At 49.2% G+C, this 26,911-nt stretch overlaps 1 protein-coding gene across 1 annotated transcript in view; it reads right to left on the reverse strand.

Moving 5' to 3' along the window:
* Nucleotides 1-3,771: 3,771 nt before the first annotated feature.
* Nucleotides 3,772-26,911, reverse strand: part of LOC119400146 (fatty acid synthase) — a 69,753-nt gene continuing 46,613 nt past the window's right edge. The window contains exons 15-28 of the mRNA XM_037667126.2: nucleotides 25,029-26,253; nucleotides 24,537-24,691; nucleotides 23,134-23,349; nucleotides 18,982-19,308; nucleotides 17,339-17,458; nucleotides 15,881-16,236; nucleotides 13,755-14,108; nucleotides 11,837-12,080; nucleotides 10,565-10,801; nucleotides 10,141-10,371; nucleotides 8,685-8,926; nucleotides 6,626-6,886; nucleotides 6,017-6,280; nucleotides 3,772-3,896 (exon numbers count right to left, since the gene is read on the reverse strand). Of these exons, the coding sequence (XP_037523054.1) occupies nucleotides 3,783-3,896; nucleotides 6,017-6,280; nucleotides 6,626-6,886; nucleotides 8,685-8,926; nucleotides 10,141-10,371; nucleotides 10,565-10,801; nucleotides 11,837-12,080; nucleotides 13,755-14,108; nucleotides 15,881-16,236; nucleotides 17,339-17,458; nucleotides 18,982-19,308; nucleotides 23,134-23,349; nucleotides 24,537-24,691; nucleotides 25,029-26,253 (4,346 nt within the window). The 3' untranslated portion in view covers nucleotides 3,772-3,782. The remainder of the gene's footprint in view (nucleotides 3,897-6,016; nucleotides 6,281-6,625; nucleotides 6,887-8,684; nucleotides 8,927-10,140; nucleotides 10,372-10,564; nucleotides 10,802-11,836; nucleotides 12,081-13,754; nucleotides 14,109-15,880; nucleotides 16,237-17,338; nucleotides 17,459-18,981; nucleotides 19,309-23,133; nucleotides 23,350-24,536; nucleotides 24,692-25,028; nucleotides 26,254-26,911) is intronic.

A 26,911-nucleotide genomic window follows, 5' to 3' on the forward strand; every position in this document is an offset into this window, starting at 1 on the left:
GTACTGAAGTCTGGGTTTATGTCGACTATTAACCGATAGCATGCTATCTGTTGTTTGACGTCACACAGCATGCGGGCACCGGCAGCAGTGGCCGGAAAGCTCGCCGCTCCGGTGGGATGTGTAATTGGCGGCGCCATCTGGATTGCTGCTCCTACTGCCATCACGACATCAACAACCACGTGCGCAGCCCCCTTGCCCGATCCCGACCGCAAGCGTCGTAACTTAAAGGTGTACTGACACAAAATTTCGTGGGAAAGATAGCCTATGGGATCGATTCCCGTTAGCATGCGCATATTATATGCAGAATATCAACAGCGAATATGACTTGCAAGGTATTTTATATGAATTTTGTAGTTCGCGTGCGCGATCCAGCGCTATACGCCGCACCTCGCAGCATCGATACCCTTGAAAGTGACTCGACGGTGGCCCCGCTACTTCCCCGACGTCGCCCCCCAATCAGCATGAGTGGTGTTTGAACGGGCTAGATTTTTAACAGCAGAGCTGTTTATTCTTGAGGCTTGTCCGCCGTGTAAGGCAAAAAAAAAAATGGCGAAGCTTGCACTAAGCCGCGCAAGCCTTGAAACAGGAAAACTGGACGATCTTGAAGACTAATCTGGTTGCTTGTAGTTGGCCTTATCTATAGGTGATGCGGGTTGTTTCTAGGTTGCTTCCAGGTCGTTGCCAAAATTTAGCGAGGTAATGCTAGGTTCTTTCGCGACGTCTGAGCGTGCCGGAAGCCGTCGGCTGCGTCGGCGGTCAGCCGACGCTGGACTATAGAGGGCTGTTTTTGCCGACGTAACGTCGCCGTGACGCGCACGCGCGTGCGTCGACGTTACGCTGGAGTTTATCAGCCCCTTAACAGTATCGAAAAGTTATATACATAGGCTCGTGTTTGCTTACGATCAAGGCCGAATACTGGTGAAGATGCCGACGCGTATGCCTCGGAGTGCGAAGCGAAATGTAATGGTTACACCCAAGTGACACCCAAGTGTCTAGACAAGCATATATAGCGTCTATGCTATGTTACGGACGCCGCAACAGGAAACAGCTGATAACTGTGATACCAGCAGTCTAAAAAAAAGAGTAGTTTAAGTCACATTGAAGAACGTCTAAAGCAAAGCTTACGCTGCCTCTCCCGCGCATAGTGTAAGTAGCAATACTGTTCAGGTTGCTTGGTTCGAGTTACGTTCGTGTTTAAATTTATTGTACCACGTTCGTTAATAATTAAATAGCTTGTAGTAATCTTATGTGTCATGTTAGAGGAGACGCTCTGTAAGATGCCGAGTCAGTGACATCAGGCGCAAGCCAACTATATACCTACTATCGTCTGCTTCCCTTAGTTCCAATTTGGCTATTCTCAACTAGTGTGTATTTCTTATTCCGAATTTAAAGTTAATAGGTTCCCATTTCTCATATTGTCTCTCTCTCGATCGTTGGTCATTCCCCACGACTTGCGATTAATCATCGCACGTAATGATCTACGTCTACATTTCAGCAAATTGGCCGGAATTCCCCGGGACAGATATGAGTAGGTATCGAAGTCTATCTATCTATCTATCTATCTATCTATCTATCTATCTATCTATCTATCTATCTATCTATCTATCTATCTATCTATCTATCTATCTATCTATCTATCTATCTATCTATCTATCTATCTATCTATCTATCGTGATGACGTCGTGACTATTTCCTCAATTTGGAGCATATCCAAGTGTGAGTGGCAGTAGATGCTTGGATGACAAATATGCCCCGCCACGGTGGTCTAGTGGATATGGCGCTCGACTGCTGACCTGAAGGTCGCGGAATCGAATCCCGGCCGCGGCGGCTGCATTTAGGCGAAGATGTTTGAGGCCCGTTTACTTACACGTAGGTGCCCGTTGAAGAACCCCAGGTGGTCGAAATTTCCGGAGCCCTTCACTACGGCGTCTCTCATAATCATATCGTGGTTTGGTTTTGGGACGTTATTATTAGCTTCCGTCGCGGTTAGCGCGAAGCGGTGGTGACGGCGATAAGAGCGCTTTAGTCTATAGCTGGTGCAAATGATTGTTATAAAAAACGCAGGCGTACGTACTCGTGCCGCTGTTGCAGCTGCGATACACCAGCAGCCTTTGCCTGTGACTGAAAGAACAGCTCCCCTAATTCATCTTGCTAGTTCAGCGAAACGAACGCTATGTGGCGATGATGAATGTCAGTACCATGATGATGATTGCGGTGGTGGTCACACAGTGCGTCGCGAACCCGTTAAAGTGGATTGGCCAATCATCTAGCGCAGGGTTCTCCAGCTTACCTCAGCCAGCGCGCCGCAGTCACTAAATGCAGTCCCACAAGGGTCGGGGCAGTGAAGAAAGTTGGAGAGAGGGGCGAGGCTTGAAAAACTTGTTAACTAGCGATGCCATTCGAAATATAGCGTTTTCCTATATATCATTTACGGGTCAATTTTAAAGGTGATTTGGAATGACGATTTGAAAAATCACAGCATATCCACGGAGTGAATGATGATGAGTGGGCGAAGCTGCGGAGGTTCATCGGTAAACCGTGAATCTTCCGTGAATTCTGCCCAGTACATCATCACCGACGTAAGATCGGGCGCGTTTATACTAAAGGTTCGATGAGTTATGACGACTTGCAGCTCACTTTAATTTTACATGTACGCTGTGAATTTTCATTGTTTAGAAAACCATTGCTTTAGAAAACATCTGGCGTCTTTCGTTAAGCAGCTGGCGTCTTTTCGTTTTGCTTTAGAAACATCTGGCGTTCTTTCGTTTTGCTTTTACAAGACATCTGGCGTCTTTCGTTGGTTTATTTCATCAATCAACGGCGTTTTGAACAAAATTTGTATTGTTTAATCACGCACAGGAGAAATCTCACCAGGCACTACCTCGGAGGTAAACAATGGCTGCTAATGGGAATGAGAGACAGAAGAAGTCGGCTTTTAGCTAACACTTACACTTCTACTTCTACTAACGTCTCCTATTGGAACATGCCAATGGCTGCTAATGGGGAATGAGAGACAGAAGAATTCGGCTTTTAGTTAACGCGCACGCTGCGAATTTTTTATTGTTCAACAACGCACAGGAAAAATCTCCCACCGGCACCACCTTGGAGGTCAAAGCGTAAGACTGGTTACGCACTACGACTGCTACTACTACTACGAGGGACGAACGGGTGCCGCTTTAAGGAGCTTCGCCCCTAAAACACATCGACACTGATCTCCGGAATGGCTGAAATCTCGACGCCGATTCTAAAATATGGAGTTCTTGTTCCATTGTTATGCTTCCGCACGTGGTGACCGCATGGGGTGCCTCACGAAAATAATGCTCGAGACCAGTCATGCCTGTGCAGGCCCATCAACATATTTTAAGAAAATAAAATATTGTGGGGCGAAGACAGTATGTGCGGGCCGGGCCGCTAGCGAAAGGTTTGCGTGCCTCGTGTTTGAGACCGCTCATCTAGCGGATCGGACCAAATTCAACAGCTGAATTGAAACTTCATTGTTTAACTTCATTGTGTGCTATTTGCATTTTACATATATAGTATACAAAACAGTTAATATTACATTTATGTGTATTAATGTATATTACACGTGTGTTAAAGGTATTTATTATTACATATGTATGTATACATAAAAGAGTGAAGGAAAGAAGCGACACTATGCTGTCCACTTTAATAGCTTTCTGAGAAATGACGGCCAGTGCGGAAATATTTTTTCAAGCATAACTTTTTTTTCCTTTATTTTTTGTTTCCTTCACTCGTTGCTCCGACTTCGTTGATGCTCCTCGCTACCTCTGCAGTTGGCGGCATATAATGTCTGCGCATTTCTGCGCGCCTTGTCCAAGTATGAAGTCTTCGTGAGCACCGTCCACGACGATGACCTCGACATTGCCTTCGCAGCACTAGTAAAAACAAGAGAGATTAAAAAAGAAAGCACATAAAAACCTGCAGCCATGTCATGCGTTTTCTCAAAGCAAGCTTCGAAAACGCAAAACTCGGAGCATTACGATCACTAATTCAGAGACTGACAACGGTGTCCGCTGCTCTGAAAGTAATTGGACGTTACTTTATTGTTTAACATTCTTAAGGCAAAAGCCTTAGATGCCTCATCAAACGCAAAAATTGACCGGCGGCGACATCAACACGAGTGATGCAAAAAATCAGCACATGATGACGTCACCTTATGACGTAACAGATCGCCAAGATGTGTGACTTTCAAAGGTGGCCCGATCACGGAAGCAGTGCCAAACCAGGTGAGGTGCAGAAAGCTTGCAATGCCTCCGATTCAGGAGGCCGTGCAAAACCTCGTTAAGTGCATTAAGCTTTAGGAGGGTGCGGAGTCAATACATCGACTGAGAAGAAAAAGAACATGGCTTTCGGCTTCGCCGAAGAGAAAATAAATTGTTTCAATGTTAGAAAAGCTTAGAAATATGTCGACGTCGACAACACTGCCGTGAGTGAGCACAGTAGCTTGGGATCGATCCAGGGCTCGTTTCTTTTGTTAGACGCAACATAACGAAACCAACAGACTTTGAAGCTATAAGGAAGGCAGGGGCCACGTTGCCTGTACGTTTAAACTGTAGTAGAGTAATGATGACATAAATGGAATGGAATTAAAGTGGACGAGAAATCAACTTGCCGCAAGCAGGGACCTACCCACGGCAAATTGATTTTTCATCCACTTTAAATTTTTTTCCAATTATGTCATCGTTACTGTAATGCAGTCACGAAATACAAGTAACGTCCCCTATAACTTCCTTAGTTTCATTGTCTGTTCGTTTCATTACATAGTAGCCTGGAGCAAATATACAAAGATATTGATCTCTGTAAGCCCTTCAGCGAGCTTAAAAGATCCCTAACACTCACATCATTTGCGTCATCACGTCAAATGATGCCGTTTTTCACTGGTCGACTTGGAGCGGGTAGGCTCTATTCCCCATAATCATTTGGAATTAGTTCGCCCTAACCGCATTGCTCCAACAGAAATAGCCCCGAGGCTTGGAAACAGGAGGTAATGAGAAAATAAACATACGTCACTTCCGTCTTCGTGTAAAATAGGTACGCAATACTGCGCTCACTGAGAGACAGCTGCTTCGGATGCCAGGTGACATACAAGTCTGAAGATGCCAAACGTGTTCGGAACCAGTTCGCACGGAGGAAAGAAAAACTAGGAGGCAGCGTCACGTGACAATCTTGAAGCCTTGTCATAAAAAAATTAAGAGAGAAATAGGCCGTGGTCAAGCGATAAGCAAGCGCTACTATTGGTTGGCTTGATTTGGTTGCGTCTGCTGTGGCAACATACAAAACCATTTTCTGGAAGGTGTTGGCTGTGGGCGCTGAGAGGGCCTAACTTCCACCACCCAGGAGGCACCACGAGCTGGTCTGGAGGGGTGGTGTCAAGGCTTATTCACACCTTAGTCTAGCACCGGTCGCACAACCATTTGCAACTGGCGACCAAAAAGCGACTCTACGCGACCGATGTTCACACCTGCTTGCAACGCAGAATGCATGTCTCCTCGCATTGCTACTGCCCTGCAAAATAAGCTGGCGTCCTGTTCCTACGCATCTAAATGGTTTAGAGGTTTGCGACTCAGTCGCACAACTGTAAAACCGGGCTGCGAGTGACTGAGCCGAAGCAGTCTCTTTGCGACCAAAGCGGCCATTTGCGACCGTTCATGACACTTGGTCGCGCGACCGGTGCTAGTCGCAGGTGTGAACGAACTGTCAGAGGAACTTGGCTTGCCGAGGCTAGCGAATCACGTGGCGCTCCTTCCAAGTTTTTCTTTCTTACCTCCATGCCAGTTCGTGTGACGCATGCGCAAACAACTTATATGTATTCTCCTCCCCGCTCAGCATTTTTCCTCTCCGCTGGCAGATTATGATTGACGCGATCCGAGTGCTGCGACTCTCTCGTATTTCGGCGGCCACTGCGGATCGACTAGTGAGAAACATCAAATGATTCTTGCGTGGAGGCAATCTGGCGCGTACAGAGACAACCGGCTCGATTAGTTACCACTCGTACCTCCGACAGACCGTAGTCGTACGGCAGGTCCGGTGCCATTTTGGGCAGCAGGCTTGGCTTAACGAGTAGCACGTCACCGCGGTACTTGCTCTGGGGACGGTAGAGGCTGCCTGCCCGACTAAACTCGTAGAAGAGTCGCATGGCGGCGCCCAGGGCGTCACGGGAAGGTTGCACCTCGTCGTGGCTGCAGGCGTTGAGGAGAATGTCGATGGCGGCTTCCTGCTTGGCCTCGAAGCTGGAGTGCTCGCTCAGCTGATGCCTTATCTGTGCGCAGAAGGGAATCAAAACTCCAGACTTCGACACCATCACCACGTACAGAGACAGACACAGTGACAGACACAGAGACAAAGAGATAGATAGATAGATAGATAGATAGATAGATAGATAGATAGATAGATAGATAGATAGATAGATAGATAGATAGATAGATAGATAGATAGATAGATAGATAGATAGATAGATAGATAGATAGATAGATAGATAGATAGATAGATAGATAGATAGATAGATAGATAGATAGATAGATAGATAGATAGATAGATAGATAGATAGATAGATAGATAGATAGATGCAGAAGTAGGCCAAGAATTACAATTGTACTTAGCGCACTTGAAAAACGTCGAGGTCCAGGTACAAGCAGACAAACCGAACCAGGATGTTCGTCTCGTGTTCCTCCCTGCTGATATCCGAGCGATGCCTCCGCTGTGCGGTGTACAGGTCCAGAAAACGAGGTGCTCCGTCTAGGAATATCAGGCTGCCAACGGATTCGCCGGACGCCTGTATTTGTACGGCTACTTCGAAGGCCACCATGCCGCCGAAGGAGTATCCTGCCAGGTGGTACGGCCCTACCGGCTGCACCTCGCGAAGCCTCTGTAGGAATATGATTGCGCGGGTCCATTATTGAGCAGAACTCCCGAACGGCTACAATAGACAGCCACTATATAATTGGAGTAGGTGCCACTGTCCAACACGGATAATTTGTGTACATGCGCCAGCTAATTAGAATCGCTGACGTCCGTGATGTGGTCGCTTTTGTGTCTGTTCTAGGCCCTTAACAGTGGCCTACGAGTTTGTCTTGGAGTCCCTCGTTTGAGATTAGAAAACCTGAACTTCCTCAGAAATTATATCGCGATAGCTGCCTCAGTCATATTCTATCCTATCGAATCAACGAACTTTCATTTTTAATATAATAATATCTGGGGTTTAACGTCCCAAAACCACGATATGATTATGAGAGACGCCGTAGTGGAGGGCTCCGGAAATTTCTACCACCTGGGGTTCTTTAACGTTCACCTAAATCTAAGTACACGGGCCTCAAACATTTCCGCCTCCATCGAAAATGCAGCCGCCGCAGCCGGAATTCGATCCCGCGACCTTCAGGTCAGCAGTCGAGCGCCATAACCACTAGACCACCGTGGTGGGGCAATTTTCACCGTACATGTGGCAAAATGCTCCCGTACGTGAGGCAAACTGCCTGCTTAGCCTGAAGCAGACAGGTCTTCAAGCCGCAAGATGCCGCCATCTCAAGAGATGACGTAATTTCCGTTACATACATGCAACGATTATATGCGGGAGGCCTAGAAAAAACAGCTTCTGTGCTAGATGTCCCTCGATAACAACTACGTGCTTTTGGCGTATTTTTCAGATTATTTGTCAAGCAGGAATCACGTCTAGATGCCTACCATTAACCTGATGAGGAAAAAATTGGCTAAGGTTTAGCTCTTGGAAACCTAGTTATTACGAGCCAAATGTGTGTTTGGCTTGGTTTTACAAAGGCGCGACCATTAAACCTTCGCCCGCGGTCACGTGGTACAGCAGCGATGAGGCGCCGAGCGAGCGTAGCTGAGACGTCTCTCCGCAGCGGATCCCATGACATGACGTCACGCCTTCCACACTCGCGCTGCGGCGGTCATTGCGACGCCATGAATGACCTTGGGAGACATCGCTCAGTACAACTTTCGCTCCTTAAGTGTGTTTTGGTCGTGTGCAGCGACAACAGGCTGCGCAACAAGTAACAGCTTGAACGCACCCTTCGAACGAGGAAGCGACAAGACGTCACGCTTTTATTCTACCACGTGACCACCTTCTGCCTCTTGACGTCACAACACGCATACACATCCTGTCAACCGAAACTAATCGTACAAATACATTAGAGAATATACTGCGAGCGCACGGCTGCATTTTTTTTTCTTAATAGTGGATAGCGCGAATTCGACACTAGACAAATAACTGTCACAAATGCACAGGGCCAGCGCTACTTCCACTACGAGCCCTTCTATTTGTGCCTTAAGTAACTACTTCTGTACAGTCTTTTGCCATCATCAACCACTTTGTGCAATCATCTCATCGGCCCAGATTTTTGTCGTCTTGCCTGCGAAAGAAAGTTCTTGCAACGGAAGTGCTCGCTCTTCTTGCATGTGTACAACCATCGATTGGACATGTTAAGCGAATTGGTCGTATGGCGCTTCTCCTGTGCATCATTGTTCCTTTTTTTTTTTGTCCTGTGTCGGATTCGAGCTATCCAGTATAAGATTATGAACCAACTAGCCCAGCAACGAATTTCGTAAATCTGCATTTTTCCGATTTTTGGAGCCGAGAACGATCGTATGAAACGTCAAATAAATGTATAATAGCGATAGAGAATATCACGCGCAAAAAGGCTACAAACCTGCACGTAGACGGCAGCCATCTTCTCGATGCTGTGAGTGGTGACCTCGGGCGTCCACTGAACACCAACGGCACGCACGCGCATGCGTGCTGCCAGCTCGGACAGCAACCCCACGTGACCCTCGATGGGATGCATGATGAAGAGCGGCGTCGGCCCATCTATGCCGTTCATCTCGACAATAACGCGGTCCGGTATCACGTTTTCAATGAGCTTCGACCGGGCCACCACGCCTGGTGCGTTACCTGCGAGTGTAACGAGTCATAGCGGACTGATGTCTGCAACTGTATGTATGTAACATGTTACCACTCGCCATTAGTGGCACGAACAGCGAGTGACACCCCTGTTGTTCCTTCTAGCGCTTACTACCGGTTTGCCGAATGTTCATAAAAAGCCTAGTAAAAAATAAAACTGGTAAGAAATCGACGGCTCTGATTCAAATTAAGAGTTATAGTGGCTGCACATGACATCGGAGCATAACTTTGCTTACGATAAGAACCCTATGACTATCAGGATAATTTATGTAAATTAGTTATACAAGTCCATTGAAAGACCAGGCTGTTTTCTTGTGAGCAGCTGGGGTCGTTGTGCCACCTGGTGGAGCAGATCTCAACCACGCCCTTCTTTCTAGGTGTCGTCCGAGATCCGCTTCAGTAGCGCCACGAAACGCACAGTTGAAGAAAATAATACACCAGGGCACACGCGTACGCCGATGTGCGAGTCCCACTACCAGACGCTTAAGTCAAGGATTAGGATCACCTGCAATTTTAACAGCGAAGCCGTTCTTAGACGAGGCTTCCCCGTTCGTTCATGGTGTAGCGCTGGCCACGTGCCCTCGTGGTGTGGCGAGAGTGGCAGAGTTCTTCAATCATACGAGCTGAGAAACTTCCCATAGGTTCCATGTATCAAAATCCGGACACGCCATCGGCCGCAATTGCGGGAGTGTGCTGATTGTCGCGTCATCTGTTGACCAAAAAACGAACTAATAAACGCTCGCAACGACGTCAGCGCTGCGTGCCGCGTTTAGCAACTTGCAGCGGCGCAGCGGCGTTTTAGTGCTTTGTATTGCCGCTCCCAGGTGGCGCGAAAATCTGCTAACTCCCGCAGAATCTGCCAATGGCATGTCCGGGCTTCGGAACGCAGTTTCGCGACGGGTATGATTGAAAAACTCCGCGAAAGTGGGACTCGACAGGAAGGGGAAGGGCTGCGCAGCTCCAAGATGGGCGAGGGTGAGGCTCGGTGGAAAGGCGAACCAATAAGAGGCGCGCAAAGATGGGCGAGAGTGAGGCTCGGTGGAAAGGGTGACCCAATGAGAGGCGCGCAAAGGTGGGTGAGGGTGAGCCTCACGAGTGGGGCAACAGCCGCGGTGTTACGACGGTGTTCGCGAGGTAGAGCTGGCCGCATTTTTTTGTTTTTGTTTATGCGATCTGAATTTTATATATACAGCTGTTCATCCCACCTTTCTCACCGCCAGGGTCGGCAACGTTTCCGGGTGATGTGGCGAATCCTTCAACCTTCCCTTCGCTTATGTCTCGCAAGCGGGAGACGGTGAGTTGCCGTATCTCTTGCATGGACAGCGTGAGGTCGTAGTCCCGCTCCAAGAGCTGCCTCAACTCGACGCTCATGAGCGAATCGATGCCCAGCTCACCGAGGCTGATGTTCGGGTTCAGACTCGAAGGGTCCTTGATGCCTGGATGAAAACGAGGCGACAGCGGAGGCGCCCCGCGACAAAGGTTGTGTAAGAGCACAGGTTATGTAACTACACGCTAAGCATTATGATGTTTTGCATGAATGCGAAGGTTGACGCAGCTTTGTCAAAACGAGCCTGAATTTTCGCTGCATTTAAGAGCTATGTTGAACAAATATAAGCCACCGCGTCTCACCTAGTACGTGAGCGGCGCTCAGTAGAAGGTCTTGCTTGCCCGTGTGGTCGTTCAGGGAGGACGAGTCATCCTTGACAAAACTCGAGACGACCGGGTGCTTCTGGCTGAGGAAGCAGTCCATCACTTCCATGCAGGAGGTGATTCGTTGGGCCACGGATCCGCCGACGACCACGTCATTGCCCATGATGTCGTGGACAACGCCTACGTCGCCTATGGCACCCCACTGAATGGCCAGGCCTGAAAAACGTAAAATAAATTGAGCACCTCAACTACTGTGAAGATAGAAGCCAGCGAAGCTGCGGCTATGGTTGGCCTGGTATAGTTAATATAGCTATATCATTACTGACTATATTGAGCGAATAAAGAGACACGCCCTCAAAGACCTTGTATTATTTTATCGACGGCGGTATCAAAATGAAATCCTGTGGTATATAAGAATGCCCTTTGTTTCAAAAGCACAAAATGGCATGACGTTCATTTCTTATGCGAGTGATCTTGTCTTTGAGACAATCTTATTCACGTCATTCTGCATGTCGGCGAAATCATTAATCTTTATGTTTACTTTTACGCCATGTTCATTTTCTGACGCAAAAACACTGGTTTAGTCCATTTAATCCGCTTCGCCGAAAATTGTTGTCCTACGCGTCTTTTGTCCGCGGACGCGATCCGCCAGAACCTAGCCGTATGAATCCTCTTCGCTGTGATATGTCAGGTGGGTAGAGCGGCAAACATAACCACTCTTAAGCCAGAACACTCACTCACTCACTCACTCACTCACTCACTCACTCACTCACTCACTCACTCACTCACTCACTCACTCACTCACTCACTCACTCACTCACTCACTCACTCACTCACTCACTCACTCACTCACTCACTCAACCCAAACTCGTACTGACCGCGAGTACCAGTGAGACAGGCCGAGTAGAATTTTGGCGAGTAAGTTCTAGTGAGCTGTACCGAGTAGTTTATGAGCGTAACGTCTTTACTATGTGCCCGCCAAGGAGCCCAGGATATTTGATTTCCTTTTCCTGGAGCGGACGCTGCAAGAGAACCTCGTTTGCTTGCTCGCACGATGATTGCAACCTTTTTCGAGCTCTCGAATTGTATCAATAGTCGCCGTCTGCTTACCCTGCATCTTCTTCAAAGCCTTCCAAAGCCAACTAGCCTTCTCAGCCTGCGTGACTCCACGCAGAATCGCGGATGTTACGCATCTCTAGAAGGGCTAACAATATATATCATACTGAGCTGGAGGCTTGAAGGAGGACTCACCTGGTAGTCCATCCGCCACGCGGCGCTCGCAGACACGCTCCATCACGGAGTTGGCGTACCCGTAGTTTGTCTGGCCGGCGTTGCCACGACCGCAAGCGAGCGACGAGAAGACGACGAAGTGATCGAGTTCGGGACACAGCGTACGGGACGCCTCGTCCAGGCGTTGCGTGCCGAGAATTTTGGGTTTGCACACCGCCTCGTAGGTCTGCGCTGATTGGTTCTCGATGAGGGCGTCTTGAAGTACCTGCGGTCACCGGATAAGAAAATTGCGAAAGCTGAGATTTACTGCAATATATTCCCGTCCGAGACTCCATTAACGGGCATTATCTACACGCGAAACATTCTATGTAGCTTGTTATTTTGCTCATCTAGGCATTTTTACAGCCATCTGAATGATTGATGGATGATGGAACTTATTGGCGCAAGGGCCATTGTTGGCCAAAGAGCGCAATGACTGTGAGTCTTAGGTAGCCGATGACAAATGGCAATACAAATGAGTGCAGCAGCTCCTCACGCCACTCTGGCGCCCGGATATCTATGCACTTGCGCCTTAACGTCGCAACAATTGGGCTTCTGGTCCGAAGAAAGAAAGGCGCAGTTTCGATCTTTGTTCATTTCTGCGTCCTTGACGTTAAGCCAGTAGGAGACTAGCTACGCTACTGAGAAGTCCTGGACTCGCCAAACTGACTCAGAGGGCTATTTCACAACACATGTCCATAAGCTTAGTCATACCAGCAACACGCCCCACGAAAACGCGCCTGGAAGTGCGATCGAATATTAACGTATAATCAAGAATCAGATATACCTACATCGTTTTTTATTGGATTGACGCAAGTTCGTACCGTGCTTTCCGCTTCTGACGTCATTTTTATCTTTTTTTTTATTTTTGCTAAACCTTCGCCTAGTCACGTCGTATACCGCAGCGGCGTAGCTCCGAGTGCAGCTGCGAGACCTTCCCGCAGCGGATCATGTGGCGTGACGTGGAGCGAGAGAGGAACGAAAGAGGGGCAGCTGCGGCTGTAGCGTCCGAGCTGGCTGAGAGGCAAGAGAGCGTCCTCCTATTTGTCTGGCTCGCGCCTTGAACCACGCGGCTCTCCTTTTGCCAAGGCCGCCCGGGCGTGCCTTGGGTTCCCCTTGAGCTCCGGCAGCTCAGGGTCATTGTGACATGATGAACGACTTTACGAGATATTAGGTAGTAGAGTCTTGGCTCTAAGTAGCAAACAACACCGAGCTGTCGCTCGAAAAACTTGTTTTAACCTCGTTTTTCACTTTGACATTTTTAATACTAAACATTTAAAGAAATGCAGCCAGCTGCACTTCGCGAAAGCCGTCGAAACAGTGAAACTGATTCCCCCTCGTCAGATCAATGCATTTCCATGTTTTCGCAAGTTTTTCTAGGTATTTCTATGTTTTGCAAATATTTCCAAGTATTTACGTGTTGTAACATATCCTCTTTGCTTCCCGCCTTATGTTAAGCTATGGGGATGGCCGGTAGTTTTTTCCCCTGAGCATCTCCTGAAATGTACGGATCTGTCACTACGAGTCAAACAGCCCAGTGTCTCGCAGGAAGGCAGCAAGTATGGGGTGAGGAGTGCGATTACTCTTCTCCATTCTGGAAGAACGAACGCTAACCGGCGCCCGCCTCATACTCCCTCTGTGAGCCTATTTCTAGCAGACAGCTGCGTTCTAACACGCGTTTCCACTCTTGCAGTCAGCTCTGTTTTGACGCGCTTTCCGCCGAGCCTCACCCTTTCCATCGAGCATCATTTTCGCCACTCCCTTGGCTTGTCTGGCGTTGCTAGACAACGCATCAAAACCTCGTAGCCAGCGCTGAGCGACCAGCGGACGGCGAATGGTTTATCAACAAACGCTTCGCTGTTAAAAGCCGCTCGCTTTCAAGCTTTCACGCTGAACTCACCATGGCCAAGTTGAAGATTCCGCCGACAGGACCCATTGCTGCGGCTTCCTCAACGATTCGACGCGCTCCTTCCTTTGTCGAGACATCGGCGGTGCTGACGAGTACGTCGGCGACGCGACGCCACCGCTGTAGGCATAGCCGCTGGTACCCGGTTCGGACTCCGGTCCTCGACGTCAGGAGAAGCTTGCGACATCCGCGACCGGTCACCATCCACTCGGCCAGCTCGAGACCGAAGCCGCCAAGTCCTCCAACGATCACGTAAGACTTGTGAGCGTAGAAGTAGGGCCGCGCCACGACCTCCAGCGGTAGTGGCGAGGCCGGCGTCGAGACGGACTCCGTTTCTTCGGGCCGGATCTGCGATTGTTAAGAGAGTACTAACGCCAATTTCCGAAGCCGATTTTACTCTGCCGTACAAATCTCCTGTATACAGAAAGGTCTCTGAGCAAGTCTAAAGCTCAGTGAATGCTGATAAGACATTTCATTTTGACATTAAAGTTAATTTCCGCATGGCCCACCTGCTGACATCAACACTGTCGTGACTTCATGCTACAGTGCCAATTCGGGTGACCTCTCGCTCGAGTATCGCTAGTTGTAACGACGTCAAGCGCCAAAACATTCAATATGGTCGCTTGCGTGCGTCGCGAAAAACATTCAAAATGGCTGCTTGTGCGTCACCAACGCAGACATGAAACGGAGAGGCCGTGGAAACGCCACGATATCCTGCGCGAGCATGCCAGGAGAAGCTCATACCGTGTTGTGACGTCAGGATACAGGAGTAACTGAAACTAGGTTTTAAAAACATACTGTAATTACTTTTTTCTTGCACTCCCATTACCAGTACACTCTTTAGGTCCTTGAGGGCTTGGTTTTTCATTTGATGGAAAAAAAACGACAACTGAAAGTGTTCGTGTCAGTACCCCTTTAAAGGACGCACCACCTTTCCTCAGGCCGCGTTTTAGTATAACACGTTCTTGGGCCAATTGGTGCATTGCATTGAGGAAGAACACAGTAAACAGTGAAGAAGGCACGTCCTTTACTGTCTTCTTCACCGTTTCGTGAGTTCGTCCATTTTTGGTTGGATATTCATTTCCTCAATCCTTATACTTCCAGATATCCTTATACTTCCTTATACTTCCAGTGCTTTTTATTTACTCTCATTATAACGAAGGCTATCGAATTCTACCGGACTAGGCGGGTATAGCTCTGAATTTTATGAAAACCCGTCTACATGCCGCATTCCCGTATGTATTGTTCTTGCATCGAATACCAGTGTTAACATTAATATAAACGCTTTAATATATTTCCGGCCCAAGCCGGTTGCCGTCAAACCTTTTTTTTGATATACCGTTTATGTGCCTCATTCGCGAATATGCCTTCTTTTCTTGCATTGAAATAGCCTTTTTTCCGAACATTAATTCAAAAGCAACAATATATATCTTTCAGGTCAGACGGACTGCCCATCACACTCTGCATTTTGTCATGTGCTCTCCGTACGCGGCACTCGTGAAACGTGCGCCAAACGCACGAAGACGGCGTGACCATAGGCACCATGCACTCCAACTTCCTTCTGCGACAGCAGCGCCAGAACGCATCGCGTAGTGAGAAAAGGTAGCAAAACTGGGCAAACGCGATACCATTATCCGTTGCGTTGTATTTCTTACCAAGATGCAAAAGTGTCCGTTATCTCGAAGTTTCCTAGTGCGCATGCGCATCTTGCGATGAGCGACGAACCACAAAGCACGTTTTCGTGCCTTTCTTAATCTCGTGACACCTTTCCTTGCAGTCCTACCGGCCGATGTCGACGAAACTGGGCTAATAAGTGAAAGATACACTCTAAGACAAAACAAAAAAGAGTATGTGTGACCCCTTTCGGTGAGTCCTGACTTTCCACGTATATATGACTCTCTTTAAAAAGGCACGTTAACTCTCTTGTGGGTCACACGACTCTCGGAAGAGAGTATAGTGATCTCCGAAGGGAGTTTACGTGTCTCTTTAAAGAGTGTCATATACGTGCCAAGCCAGAACTCTCAACAAAAGAGTCAAAAGACATTTTTTTTTGTACTCTTGGAGTGTAAGGTAGCGCCCTTTTGCTAGTGCACGGTGCCCGTACGGGTAGCTGGACTCGCCTGGATCACAACTTTGCCCACGTGCTTCCCCGACGCCATAAACCTGAAGGCATCCTCGACGTGGTCCCTCGTGAAGCGGATGGCATCCAGCGGTCGAACGACACCCGAAGCGATGCCCTGAAGGATGAGATCGACGACGCGGCCCCTGTATTCTATCGCGGACGGGTCGTCTTCCGTCAGGCTGTCCAGCATGATGCCGTGGAAGGCGACGTCCTTTAGAAACACCGACATGCCCAGCGCGGAGTTCTCGTACAGGTCAAACTTGCCGATCTCCAGGAATCGTCCGTGGGGTGCCAGACACCGGACGCTAGCCTGGAGCTTGTCCTCGGCCAAGGAGTTCAGGACGAGGTCCACACCTACGACGAGGAATAGTGTCCAAGGTTGTTTCAGGCGAAAGCCTCAGATGTCGCATCCAACGCGAAAAGCGAACATCAGCGTCAACGCGAGGGATGCAAAAAATTATCATCGTGTGATGACATCACGCTATGACGTCGTTATGACGTCACAGGTCGCCAAATTATGTGGGGCCACCATGACATCGCATGATGAAGTAGTCAAATTACATCCGCGTTAAAGAGACAGGGCGTGCAAACACGGGCACAAGAGAGAAGTCAAGACACCGCGAACGCGTTTGTGGTGTCTTGACTTGCCCCGTGTGCCCGTGTTTGCACGCCCTGTCTCTTTAACATGGATACCTACCAACTAGCTCAGCTCTCTGTTATTCAAGTAGCATCTTCGATTGGTCACCGGGTGGGCCGATCCCGGAGCCACTGCAAGGACACGGGAGGTGCCGAAAGCTTTCGGGGGGAGGCGTATCAATACAATCGATAGAAAAGAAAAGGGAGAAGAAAATAGCTCTCGTTTTCGAGTCGTCTTAGGGAAATGCATATGGCACTATGTGATTTTTTTTAGATAGAATGTTGGGACAAAGTTGGTAGCGGTCCATCTTTGCTGAACTTTGCCAAGAAGCACAGGTTTGCCAGGAAGCTCACGTTTTTTACTTAAAACCAGTGAAACGAATGTGGGCCTGTATGCAAAGTCACTCACTTGAAACACGCTAGAGGCGCTTGACGTCATGTAACTGAGCAATTCCAACTGGATCGGGCATTTATGCAAATTCTTTCTAGGTGGGAGAGCGACGGCTGTGGACGGAGCTTGCATCTTTTCTTAGGTACTAAGCGGTTATAGATACGGTGTCTACACACGGACGCGAGCCGATTAAAATACCTCCTTCTCCATTCATCTGGGAACGCATGGGCTAGAGGAAAACAGCTTCGCTCTAAAAACAATGATATTGCGATGATGACTTGCAGCGGTGGAGAACAATTAGGGCCACACAAATCAAAGATGCTCTCGCACGCTCCACGAGGTTTGCAGGCAGAATACGACGCTGCGAAGAAAGCTTTTACCGCCTCGCTTATTTAGATGCTGAAGGACTCAACGTTTCAGTGCACTCACCCCGTCCTTTGGTCTGAAGCCGGACGTGTTCTTCAAAGGACACGTCGCGAGAGTTGGCGAAGTGTCGGTCTTCCAGTTGGGGGAACCGACGCTTCAGGTATTCGCGCTTCTGTTCATTCCCTGCACGATAGAAGGTAAGACAAAAGAAAGCTATCATAGACACATCGCGAATTCTCATTTAACATTTAGCTGTACCATGTCGCACTCAGCCGTCCTTAGACACTTTAGTACATTAGTTTATAATAAGTGATGAAACAATAAGGTGCAATATTGTGTGCGCGCGCGCGCGCGTGGGTGTGTGTGCGTGCACATAGGCATGCGCACAGGGGGGCGGCCGCCCCCCCTAGTCACCTAAAAAGAGGGGGGGCACAAAGTCTGCCCCATACCTTTATAATAGGAAGGGGGCGCCGCGATGAACATTCGCCCCCCCCCCCCCTATAGCTACATATATAGCTATACCCACGTATAGCCCACGTATAGCTACATATATAAGGCTATTATATAAGACACATAAGGAACGGCGGGGCTAGATTTCGCGTTCTTGTTCCAGCGCCGGAACACGAACGATAAAAGAAAACTTAGTTATAAAACTCGGTCACAAATTTGCCGCCCGTGTGTTCCTGCGCAGACTTGCGCAGCTTAGTGCGCAAGTCTGCTGCGCGAAATTTGCCTTCTCACCTGGCCCTTTCCCACCACTTGCTTTACTATACTCTAGTTGGCTCTGCATTCACTCTCGTATAGCGCGCACGTGTCCCAGAAATTGGGCAAATTCCACTACTCACCACAATGATCCACTAAAAAAATTACATCGTCTCCCGCTAAAGGAGACCATGAGGCGATGCGAATCCGGAGCACTTGCACGATCGCGTTCCGTTGGCGTTCATTGGGCATGCTACCGACCTCGCGTCGTGGAACGCGAAGAGGAACGCTACGCACGTCTTGTCTTCCCTCTAGCCTGGCCGTTAATTCTCACAGGTCGAGCGGAGAACGCGGTCGACAGGCGCGCGAAAGGGGGGAGCGTAGGAGAGGAGATAGAGGGGGAAGGGACGCGCATGCGCTGGCGCTGATGGCGGCGTTGCGCAGGAGAGAATGAAGAGCTCGAGAGGGGGAGTTGAGAAGGGGCGTATGGAGAGAATTTGCCCATGCGCAGTAAAAGTGGTCACGCCACACACCACCACCGGATTGAACTCCGCCATAAGATGCTTCGCATCTAATAAGGGAACACACGGGCGGCAAACATCGATGCCATGTTTCAGCTTCTCTTGCTAACCATATGTACAGAATGCTTGGGCGGTCATTGAGCGCGTGCCAGTTCATGATGATGATCATTTTCTATATACGAAACACGGCAAATCTCGACCGTAACAGCTCTGTTGTAAAGGTCACGTGACACTCAAGTGAGTAAATGAAGGGAATTACAATGACTGGCGTCACACAAGACCCCTAGCAATCTCGCGGGCAATCTCGCGGGCGATACCGCACAGCCGAGAGTGTCCATATAATTGCTATCACAATAGTATTTCCTTTCGGACTCGACGAAAAAGGTAGGGGAGGGCACTGCGGTAGAACTTGCCCTCCACCCCTAATGGAGAACACAGCGCACGCCTATGGCAGCGGTGAACGTAAGTGTGACGGGCACTTACCAACGGTCGTGTAGACGGTACAACCCATGGACAAGGCGATGGAGATGGCCGCCTGGCCGACTCCTCCGCTGCCCGAGTGGACCAGGATGGACTCGCCAGGTCGCATGTTGCCGCGTACCAGAAGCGCGTAGTAGGCGGTCGTGTACACGGCGGGAACCGTGGCGGCCTCTTCCAGCGTCCAAGAGTCGGGGACCTCCCAGATCATGTCCACATCGGTGACCGCGGTTGCCAGGGCGTCGCCGGTCACGAGGCCCATGACTCGTAGACCCTGGGGGTCACGTCCCGAGAACTCGATGCCCAGGATGCTGTCTCGAGTTGCTGGGCTCCCTGCATGTGGACGCCCGCCAGAAAGTCCCATGGAAATAAACCTTAACACTGGACAGAGAGAAAGCTCTTTATTGAAGAACAGAGAATTCTGCCAGCGTATATAAAGGCTCCTACATGCTTCTTTGTATAGGGGAAGAGGAATGAGGACAGAAAGGCCCTTGGAGTAGGAGGCCACAAAAAAAAAAAAAATCACAGCATATCCACGGAGTGAATGATGATGAGTGGGCGAAGCTGCGGAGGTTCATCGGCAAACCGTGAATCTTCTGTGAATTCTGCCCAGTACATCATCACCGACGTGAGATCGGGCGCGTTTATACTAAAGGTTCGATGAGTTATGACGACTTGCAGCTCACTTTAATTTTAAATGTACGCTGTGAATTTTCATTGTTTAGAAAACCATTGCTTTAGAAAAATCTGGCGTCTTTCGTTAAGCAGCTGGCGTCTTTTCGTTTTGCTTTAGAAACATCTGGCGTTCTTTCGTTTTGCTTTTACAAAACATCTGGCGTCTTTCGTTGGTTTATTTCATCAATCAACGGCGTTTTGAACAAAACTTTTATTGTTTAATCACGCACAGGAGAAATCTCACCAGGCACTACCTTGGAGGTAAACAATGGCTGCTAATGGGAATGAGAGACAGAAGAAGTCGGCTTTTAGCTAACACTTACACTTCTACTTCTACTAACGTCTCCTATTGGAACATGCCAATGGCTGCTAATGGGGAATGAGAGACAGAAGAATTCGGCTTTTAGTTAACGCGCACGCTGCGAATTTTTTATTGTTCAACAACGCACAGGAAAAATCTCCCACCGGCACCACCTTGGAGGTCAAAGCGTAAGACTTGTTACGGACTACGACTACTACTACTACTACGACGACGACGACTACGAGGGACGAACGGGTGCCGCCTTAAGGAGCTTCGCCCCTAAAAAAGAATATGTATTGATACGGAGAGATGAAGTGAAGGAATACGAAGAGCTGGAGAAGCTCACTGGTGCGCAGTGTCCTGGTCGGTCATCTTGACTCTCTTTACAATTGTTCTCTATAAATACATCTTGTGTGTACTCAAAACAGCCCCGTAACATGCGTGCGAGAAGTCCCGGGTTCGACACCCGGTACCTTCGCCAATATATTACGGGGTTGTTCGATCATCACAGGCGTTTTGTAGCAAATATTGTAGCAAGGAAATTGATTTGCAGCACGAGTTCAGTTTCGATAGGGAGCGCAATGAAAACTGAGAAGACAGAGAACGGAACACTCTCTTCACCTTGCTTTCATTGCGCGCTCTATTGAAATGCACAGCATGCTCTAGTGACAAAGCCGATCGGGCACCCTTCTGGATATGTAGCGCCTGTCTTCAGCATAGTGGCACATTGCCTCAGAAAGAGAAATAGAGTAAGAAAGCCAAATTTATTGGTAGTGTCTATATTGCCGGCTGCCGGTCAATTATATCGGTCGACCGGTTACCGGCAGTTCCTTCCTATTGGCCGCCCGCGACCACGTGACCTCTGCGGGACGGCCCCTTTCGACCTTTTGTTCGTGTGTCGGATCCTACGCCATCGGCTGTCCGCACGTATAGTCGGTAACGGCGCTCCACGTGAACGTGGCTCTTTTTCTGGTCGCTGCCACTTGGTAACACAAGAAGTGCACGTTCCCTGCAGTAACAGTCAAATTGACGATGGATTGGCGGCCTCGCGATACCGGAGATGCCAGCCTCGGACGTCCTTTGACTCCTCAAGTTGACCAGCCCGCACGCCTGCCCCGAAGGGGCAGGCGCACGGGATAAACAGCGAGTGGCCGCGACAGCGGCCAGTAGCGCGTGACGGAAACCCTGCCAATCGGCCATTGAGCGTCAGCGAAATGGCCGCACTCGCGATGCGTGGGCGAAGCCACGATTAGTTTTCCGCGTCCGAAGGGCGCAGAGGGCCTTCACTCAGCAACAGGAAAATAATGTAGTCTCGTTCGTGGAAAACCATCGATGAAACGTCTCTCGAAGCCAGGCAAAGCGCCTCAGTGACACGGGCATCATGCACAATCGTGCACATGTATTGCCGGCACGACAGGCTCACCGGAAATGTGCCGGCAGATAAGTCACATGGTAATGGGTATCCAATAGGGAAAAACTGCCGGCAACTTTTTCCGGGATAATATGCCGGCTGCCGGCACTATAGGTGCGGCCAAATTTATTACCTTTCTTGTAATTACACTAAACTAGATAAAACTCACAGGGTCCCTTATACGTTCACTGAAGACGAGTCGAAGGCAAAGCCATCTTCTTTTCCCTCTCAGCCAATGTATTGATGCTGCACCGCCACCCTTCGAAAGCTTTATGCACCTAACGTGGTTTCGCATTGCCTCCAAGATCGGAGGCACGTACCTCACCTGGTTTTTCATTGCCTCCGTTATCGGACCACCTTTCACCAATCAACGATGCGATGTGATGACGTTACGTGACGTCACAGTGACGTCATGATGACATGTCACAAATTCTGGCGATCTGTGACGTCATCGAGATGTCATCTTGTGATGATGATTTCTGCATCACTCGTTCCCGACGCCGCAGAACGCGAGACGACCCCGACGCGAAACGCCGATAGTCAAATTTCGCGTTTGATGAAGCATCTAAGGTTTTCGCCTTAATTATTATAGCGAACCGCATGCACCGCGTGTACTTTAGGAAGTACGTTTAAGCAGCCAAAATGAAGAGAAAAAACAATTTGTCGTAGCATTTTTGTCATTTATCACACCACTGCTAGTATATACAGTCTGAGTTTTTTGTGGCATAGTTCGTACTTTATTTCTTCACATGTTATTGTGCAAAAAATCAAATTATCAAGAGATTCCGGCTTTAGGCACGCCATGCGCTGTTACGTCACATATCCTGCCGCGCTAAAGTTTTTTGCACTGCTTGCGCTAGGCGCAAGGCGCGCATCTGCCTTGGGAATTTTCGGGGTACGTTACACTGGCGCATACGTAGTTTCTAATCGGTAAAAATGAAGTACACTGACCTCTGAGGGGGCCGTACACTTAACATACCAAGTTTCAGGAAATTTTGTTGTGTCAGTCTCCCCAAAATACGACAAATATAGTTTGAATCCATGACGTCGTCATGCGCGGAGATTTCGGCGCGAAATTTAGAAATGGAACTTTGTCCATGATTTCCTTCTCCATTAATAAACTTACAATGGTGAAATTAATGACATTCTAGTTCTTAGAGTACACTTTATCAGTCTAAACCGATTCGTTGTTTCGCTTTAGTGTCCCTTTCAGAATTGAGCAAAGCACAAGCCCGGCCCGACCCGAGCCCGCCACCTCAAACCCACGCCCGACCCTAAGCCCGTAGCTTCAGGCCCGGCCCGGGCCCGCCATGAAAACTACTTCACCAAGGGCCGGGCCGGGGCCGGGTTTTCGGGTAGGCCCGAGCCCGTGCAGTGCTTAATTCATAGTATAGCATAGCAAGGAAGTGGGAAATGAAAGTGAGGTTGAAGAGTACGGAGAGAAGGAAGGGAGAGGGTGTGGCATAGAATAGCCTTGTATAATATGGTATATGAATGGCTGGGAAAGGGAAGTGAGGGTGAGAATGAGTCACGTGATGGTCAGGAGGAAGGAAACGAGAAGGGCAAAGGGTGAAGCATAGAATAGCAATGTAGAGTATAGATAGCAAGGGGTGGGAATTGAAAGGGAGGGTGAGGAGGAGGGAAAGGAGGAAGAGTGAGTACCAGCTCCGCTAATTCTTGTCTTCGTACCATTGGTGTGTCTGCCACAGTTTCTTTATTTTTGTTCGTATCAGCGTTCACTCTTTAAAAAAAAAGCAGAATGCCCACAAACCATGCCTGGGCTCCACCTGGACTTTCCCAGTGGCCAGCAGGACGTCGTGAAAGTTGAGGGCAGCGTAGTAGACGTCGCATACGGTACCGCTTGAGCCAGACTTGCCGCCAGGAGGCGCGTAGCCCAGCGGAGACTCGCACCACTGCAGGCTCGACAGGTCACCGGGAGCCCGAACGCCGAGGAAGGCGTACGGGGTCTCCTTCGTCACTACTCCGTCTGCGGCACAGTTAACAATGTGGTTCTTGCGTAGGTATTTGTGTAGTACTAAATCCCGCGCTAAAGCCTGCGCTAATGTCGTTCGTGTTTGAGTCTTGGTGTAGTTCTACATCCTGCGCTTAGTGCAGCTCCACATCTGTGAAATCTGAGAAAGTTCGTGGCATGGGCATACGAGCGACTCCCTTGGTTATTGCGGGTTTGCCACGGCACCATCTCTTGAGTGGCATGGGACTCAGCCTGATGTTTCAGGATCGTCTTTATCGATTAGGTCAATTATTGCGATCATATTCAGGTATTTTTGTAGCTTACGTTATTTTAGACCTTGTCAGTTTATTTCGCGCCAGTTTTGAGAATTGTTAGCCTTGTATTATGCCTGTATCGACCACTGTGTGGCCATGTGACATAAGAGTGGATGGATGACAAGCCGGTCCCCTAGAGTGCTACGCACTTACAAGCAGCGGGAACAGTTGGAAGTAGCAGTACATACTACAGTGCGTCCATAGAAAGAATGTAGCCTAAAAATTTGTGGCACAGCATGCGTAAGAAAGATTACCAACAGCATGCGCAGGGGGTGCCACTGCCTTCGCAGTAGAACTTCGCAAATTGAATATCCACGGCTACTTCTCTATAGCTCAGTACTGATAGGTCAAGGGTGCATCCTGGTTGTGGTCCGACTCTTCCACGCGTATGTGCGTGTGTGTGTTTGCCTGTGTGCGTGTAAACGCACAAAACTCTTATTGATGAGGTTTTACGTCCCAAAATCACGATACAATTATGAGGGACGCTGTAAAGGGCTCCGGAAATTTTGACCATCTGGTGTTTAACGTACACATATATCTAAGTACACGGGCCTCTAGCATTTCGCCTCCGAGAATTCGAACCCGCGACCTTCGGGTCAGCAGTCGAGCACCATAACCACTAGACAACCGCGGCTGGTTTAAACGTACAAAACAAAGAATTCTAATGGGGCGGAGGTAGGCCCAAAGTGAGTCTGCTGTAACAGGACATCGGCATACGGACTAATCATTATAGTAGTTCTTGGTCATGCACCGAACTTAAGTAAGCCGGTGACAAGACATGACGCAGCTAGCTTTCCTGATATGATGTGCGTGTGGTGTTTGTATCTGAAACGTAAATGTTTCAATACAGCCAATGGGCAGGATGGAGAGAAAAGAGGACACACTCACTCCACTTCGTGGACCGATGTCTGTACGACCCCCAATGTCCGTCGCGGTATATGTTCATGACTAGGTCCCGTTCCATGAGCTGCTTGTACGCCTCGTTGCCGGGGCTGAAGTCGGAGACGCGGCTTGACTCCTTCTGGCTAGCGTCGAATACGCACCTGCCAAACAAGAGCGTCACATTACGCCGATTTCGCCACTTTCAGAGAGCACACGCGCATAGCGCCGACGTCGGTAGCATATCCTACATCCAAGTACAACACATATATCCTGCAGTTTATATCCAACTAGAGCACGAATGCTTATACCCTAGCGATCTGCAATCGCCACTTCCAAGTTATGCCTGCAAATTTTCTGTATTTATCACACCACCTAATTGTCTGCATGTCGTCTTCCACGGCGCTTCCTTTACTACGGCACCCATACTGCAACTCTATAGACCACCCGGCCTTGCTCACCCTTAACTAGAGAAGGAAAAACTATGAGAAGATTGTGCACCTGACGTGACGTCCTCCAGTCTCCTGCCGGAGACAGTTGGTCAGACCCACTATGCCGCTGACGCCGACGTCTTCGGCGAGCAACCAGACGTTTTCTCCTAGCGGCCTACCGTCGTACTCGATCACCTTCTCCTTGAGAGTCTCCACCCAGTCGAAAGCCACATTTCTAACCCTAACCACCTCCTGCTTAGTGACGTCCAAGGCGGTGGTCCGTTTCCTGAACAACAGCAAGGACGACAGGTTGTTCGACTTGAGCCCCACCAATAGCAAACCGCGAGCTTCAAGCGCCGACCTCACTGACTCTTCGGAGTGAACACGGAGCGGAACACCGCCCACCGTCGAAAGGAACACTTCGGCTGCGGTCAGCGCCGAGCGATGACAGATTAGAACAAAGCCGTGTTCCTTGCACTGACAGAACGCCGTCTGGGCCAATGTGTCCAGTCCGTCGACATTGGCCGTGGCACCGCAAGCCGCGACGACCAAATCGGCTTCGGGCAACGTTCCTTCCGTGACGGAAGTAGTGTCCCATTGGAGTTTGGTGACACCTTCCGGCAATTGGTCCTGGGCTAAAGTGTCCGCGTTAGGGTGAGCAACAGTATAGTCAGCCTTCAAGATCACGTTGTAGAGAAATAACAGAGAAGACACCCAAGGCGCCAGGAGGGAGGTGCTTCCTTCAGTGGCCAACTCAAGGATCTTAACCTTCTTGAAGCTCGTGTTCTCAAGCACCACATCCAGAAGGTGTCGCATGGGTTCTTCTCCTAGAAGGCTCGTACTCAGAAAGTCCCTCTCAATCAGCTCCTTGGAAGCGAGCAACGCTGACTGGACCGCACAAGCCAGCGAGCCAAAATCGTTGCGCTGCTTTAGAACGGTGACCAGAACCTGCAGAAGGCCATGGTTTTCGGCAAGGTTCTCGGTGTACTTGTCGAGCAGCTCCGCAGAGACGGCGCGGTAGCCATTCATGATCTCGTTCACGCGAGCCTTGCACTCGCCACTGGACTCCAGCAAGCGTCGGGCGACCCCGCAACACACCTCGACGTACTCTAGTACGTCTTGTTCTCGCTCAAGCCTCGCGTCGTCGTCGTCTTCGTAAGGCACGAAGAGGTACTCCTCGAGTACCGGCGCTTGCCGCACGGGGCGCCGCTGAGCGACGGTGGCGTCCAGGCCTCGTATTTCGACGCCGCCGGCGCGGAAGGTGTTCAGGCACGGACAGTAGACGGCGTCCACACCTGCACGTACACGAATGGCGGGTAAGGCCAAAATCACAAGTCAGGTACCGGTCCTGGGCTCACGAAGACACGTTACGCGGCTGGTGATATGCACATCGAATGAAGCATATGTGCGTAGCTTAAAAGTGACGAGCTCGTTCCTTCAGCTTCGCACGATAGGGCGATGGGTCAGTTCACATTGGTCCACAAAGTTATCCGACCTTACTATGTTCTGGGTGACAGATCTCCTTTAAACCCTTGAAAGGGATATGTTTATTTCTACTTGAATAGAATATCAAATTACCCTAAGCACAACAAAGACTGAGTGATTGATTCATTCGTTAGTTGCAGCTCGCCTGGACTGTATTCAAAGACAAGATAAATGTATACCTACGTATTCGTGAGCTTTACTTGTGAGCAAGGCTCTCGATTGATTGATTGATTGATTGATTGATTGATTGATTGATTGATTGATTGATTGATTGATTGATTGATTGATAGCTTTGCTAGACCGAATGAAAAACAATATCTCTGAACAGGCATACAAGAACTTTGTCTTTGTTTGCAAGGTTGCTATATTGAAGTCAAAACGTACGCTTATTCATTTATGGAAAGTGGTTGGCGAGAAGATTTGGCTTCACTGCCATGAAATTCGGTTAGCCGTATGAAGTTGTCGCAT

Source organism: Rhipicephalus sanguineus, chromosome 7 (genome assembly GCF_013339695.2).
Source record: "Rhipicephalus sanguineus isolate Rsan-2018 chromosome 7, BIME_Rsan_1.4, whole genome shotgun sequence".
In the NCBI taxonomy this organism is placed as follows: Eukaryota; Metazoa; Arthropoda; class Arachnida; order Ixodida; family Ixodidae; genus Rhipicephalus; species Rhipicephalus sanguineus.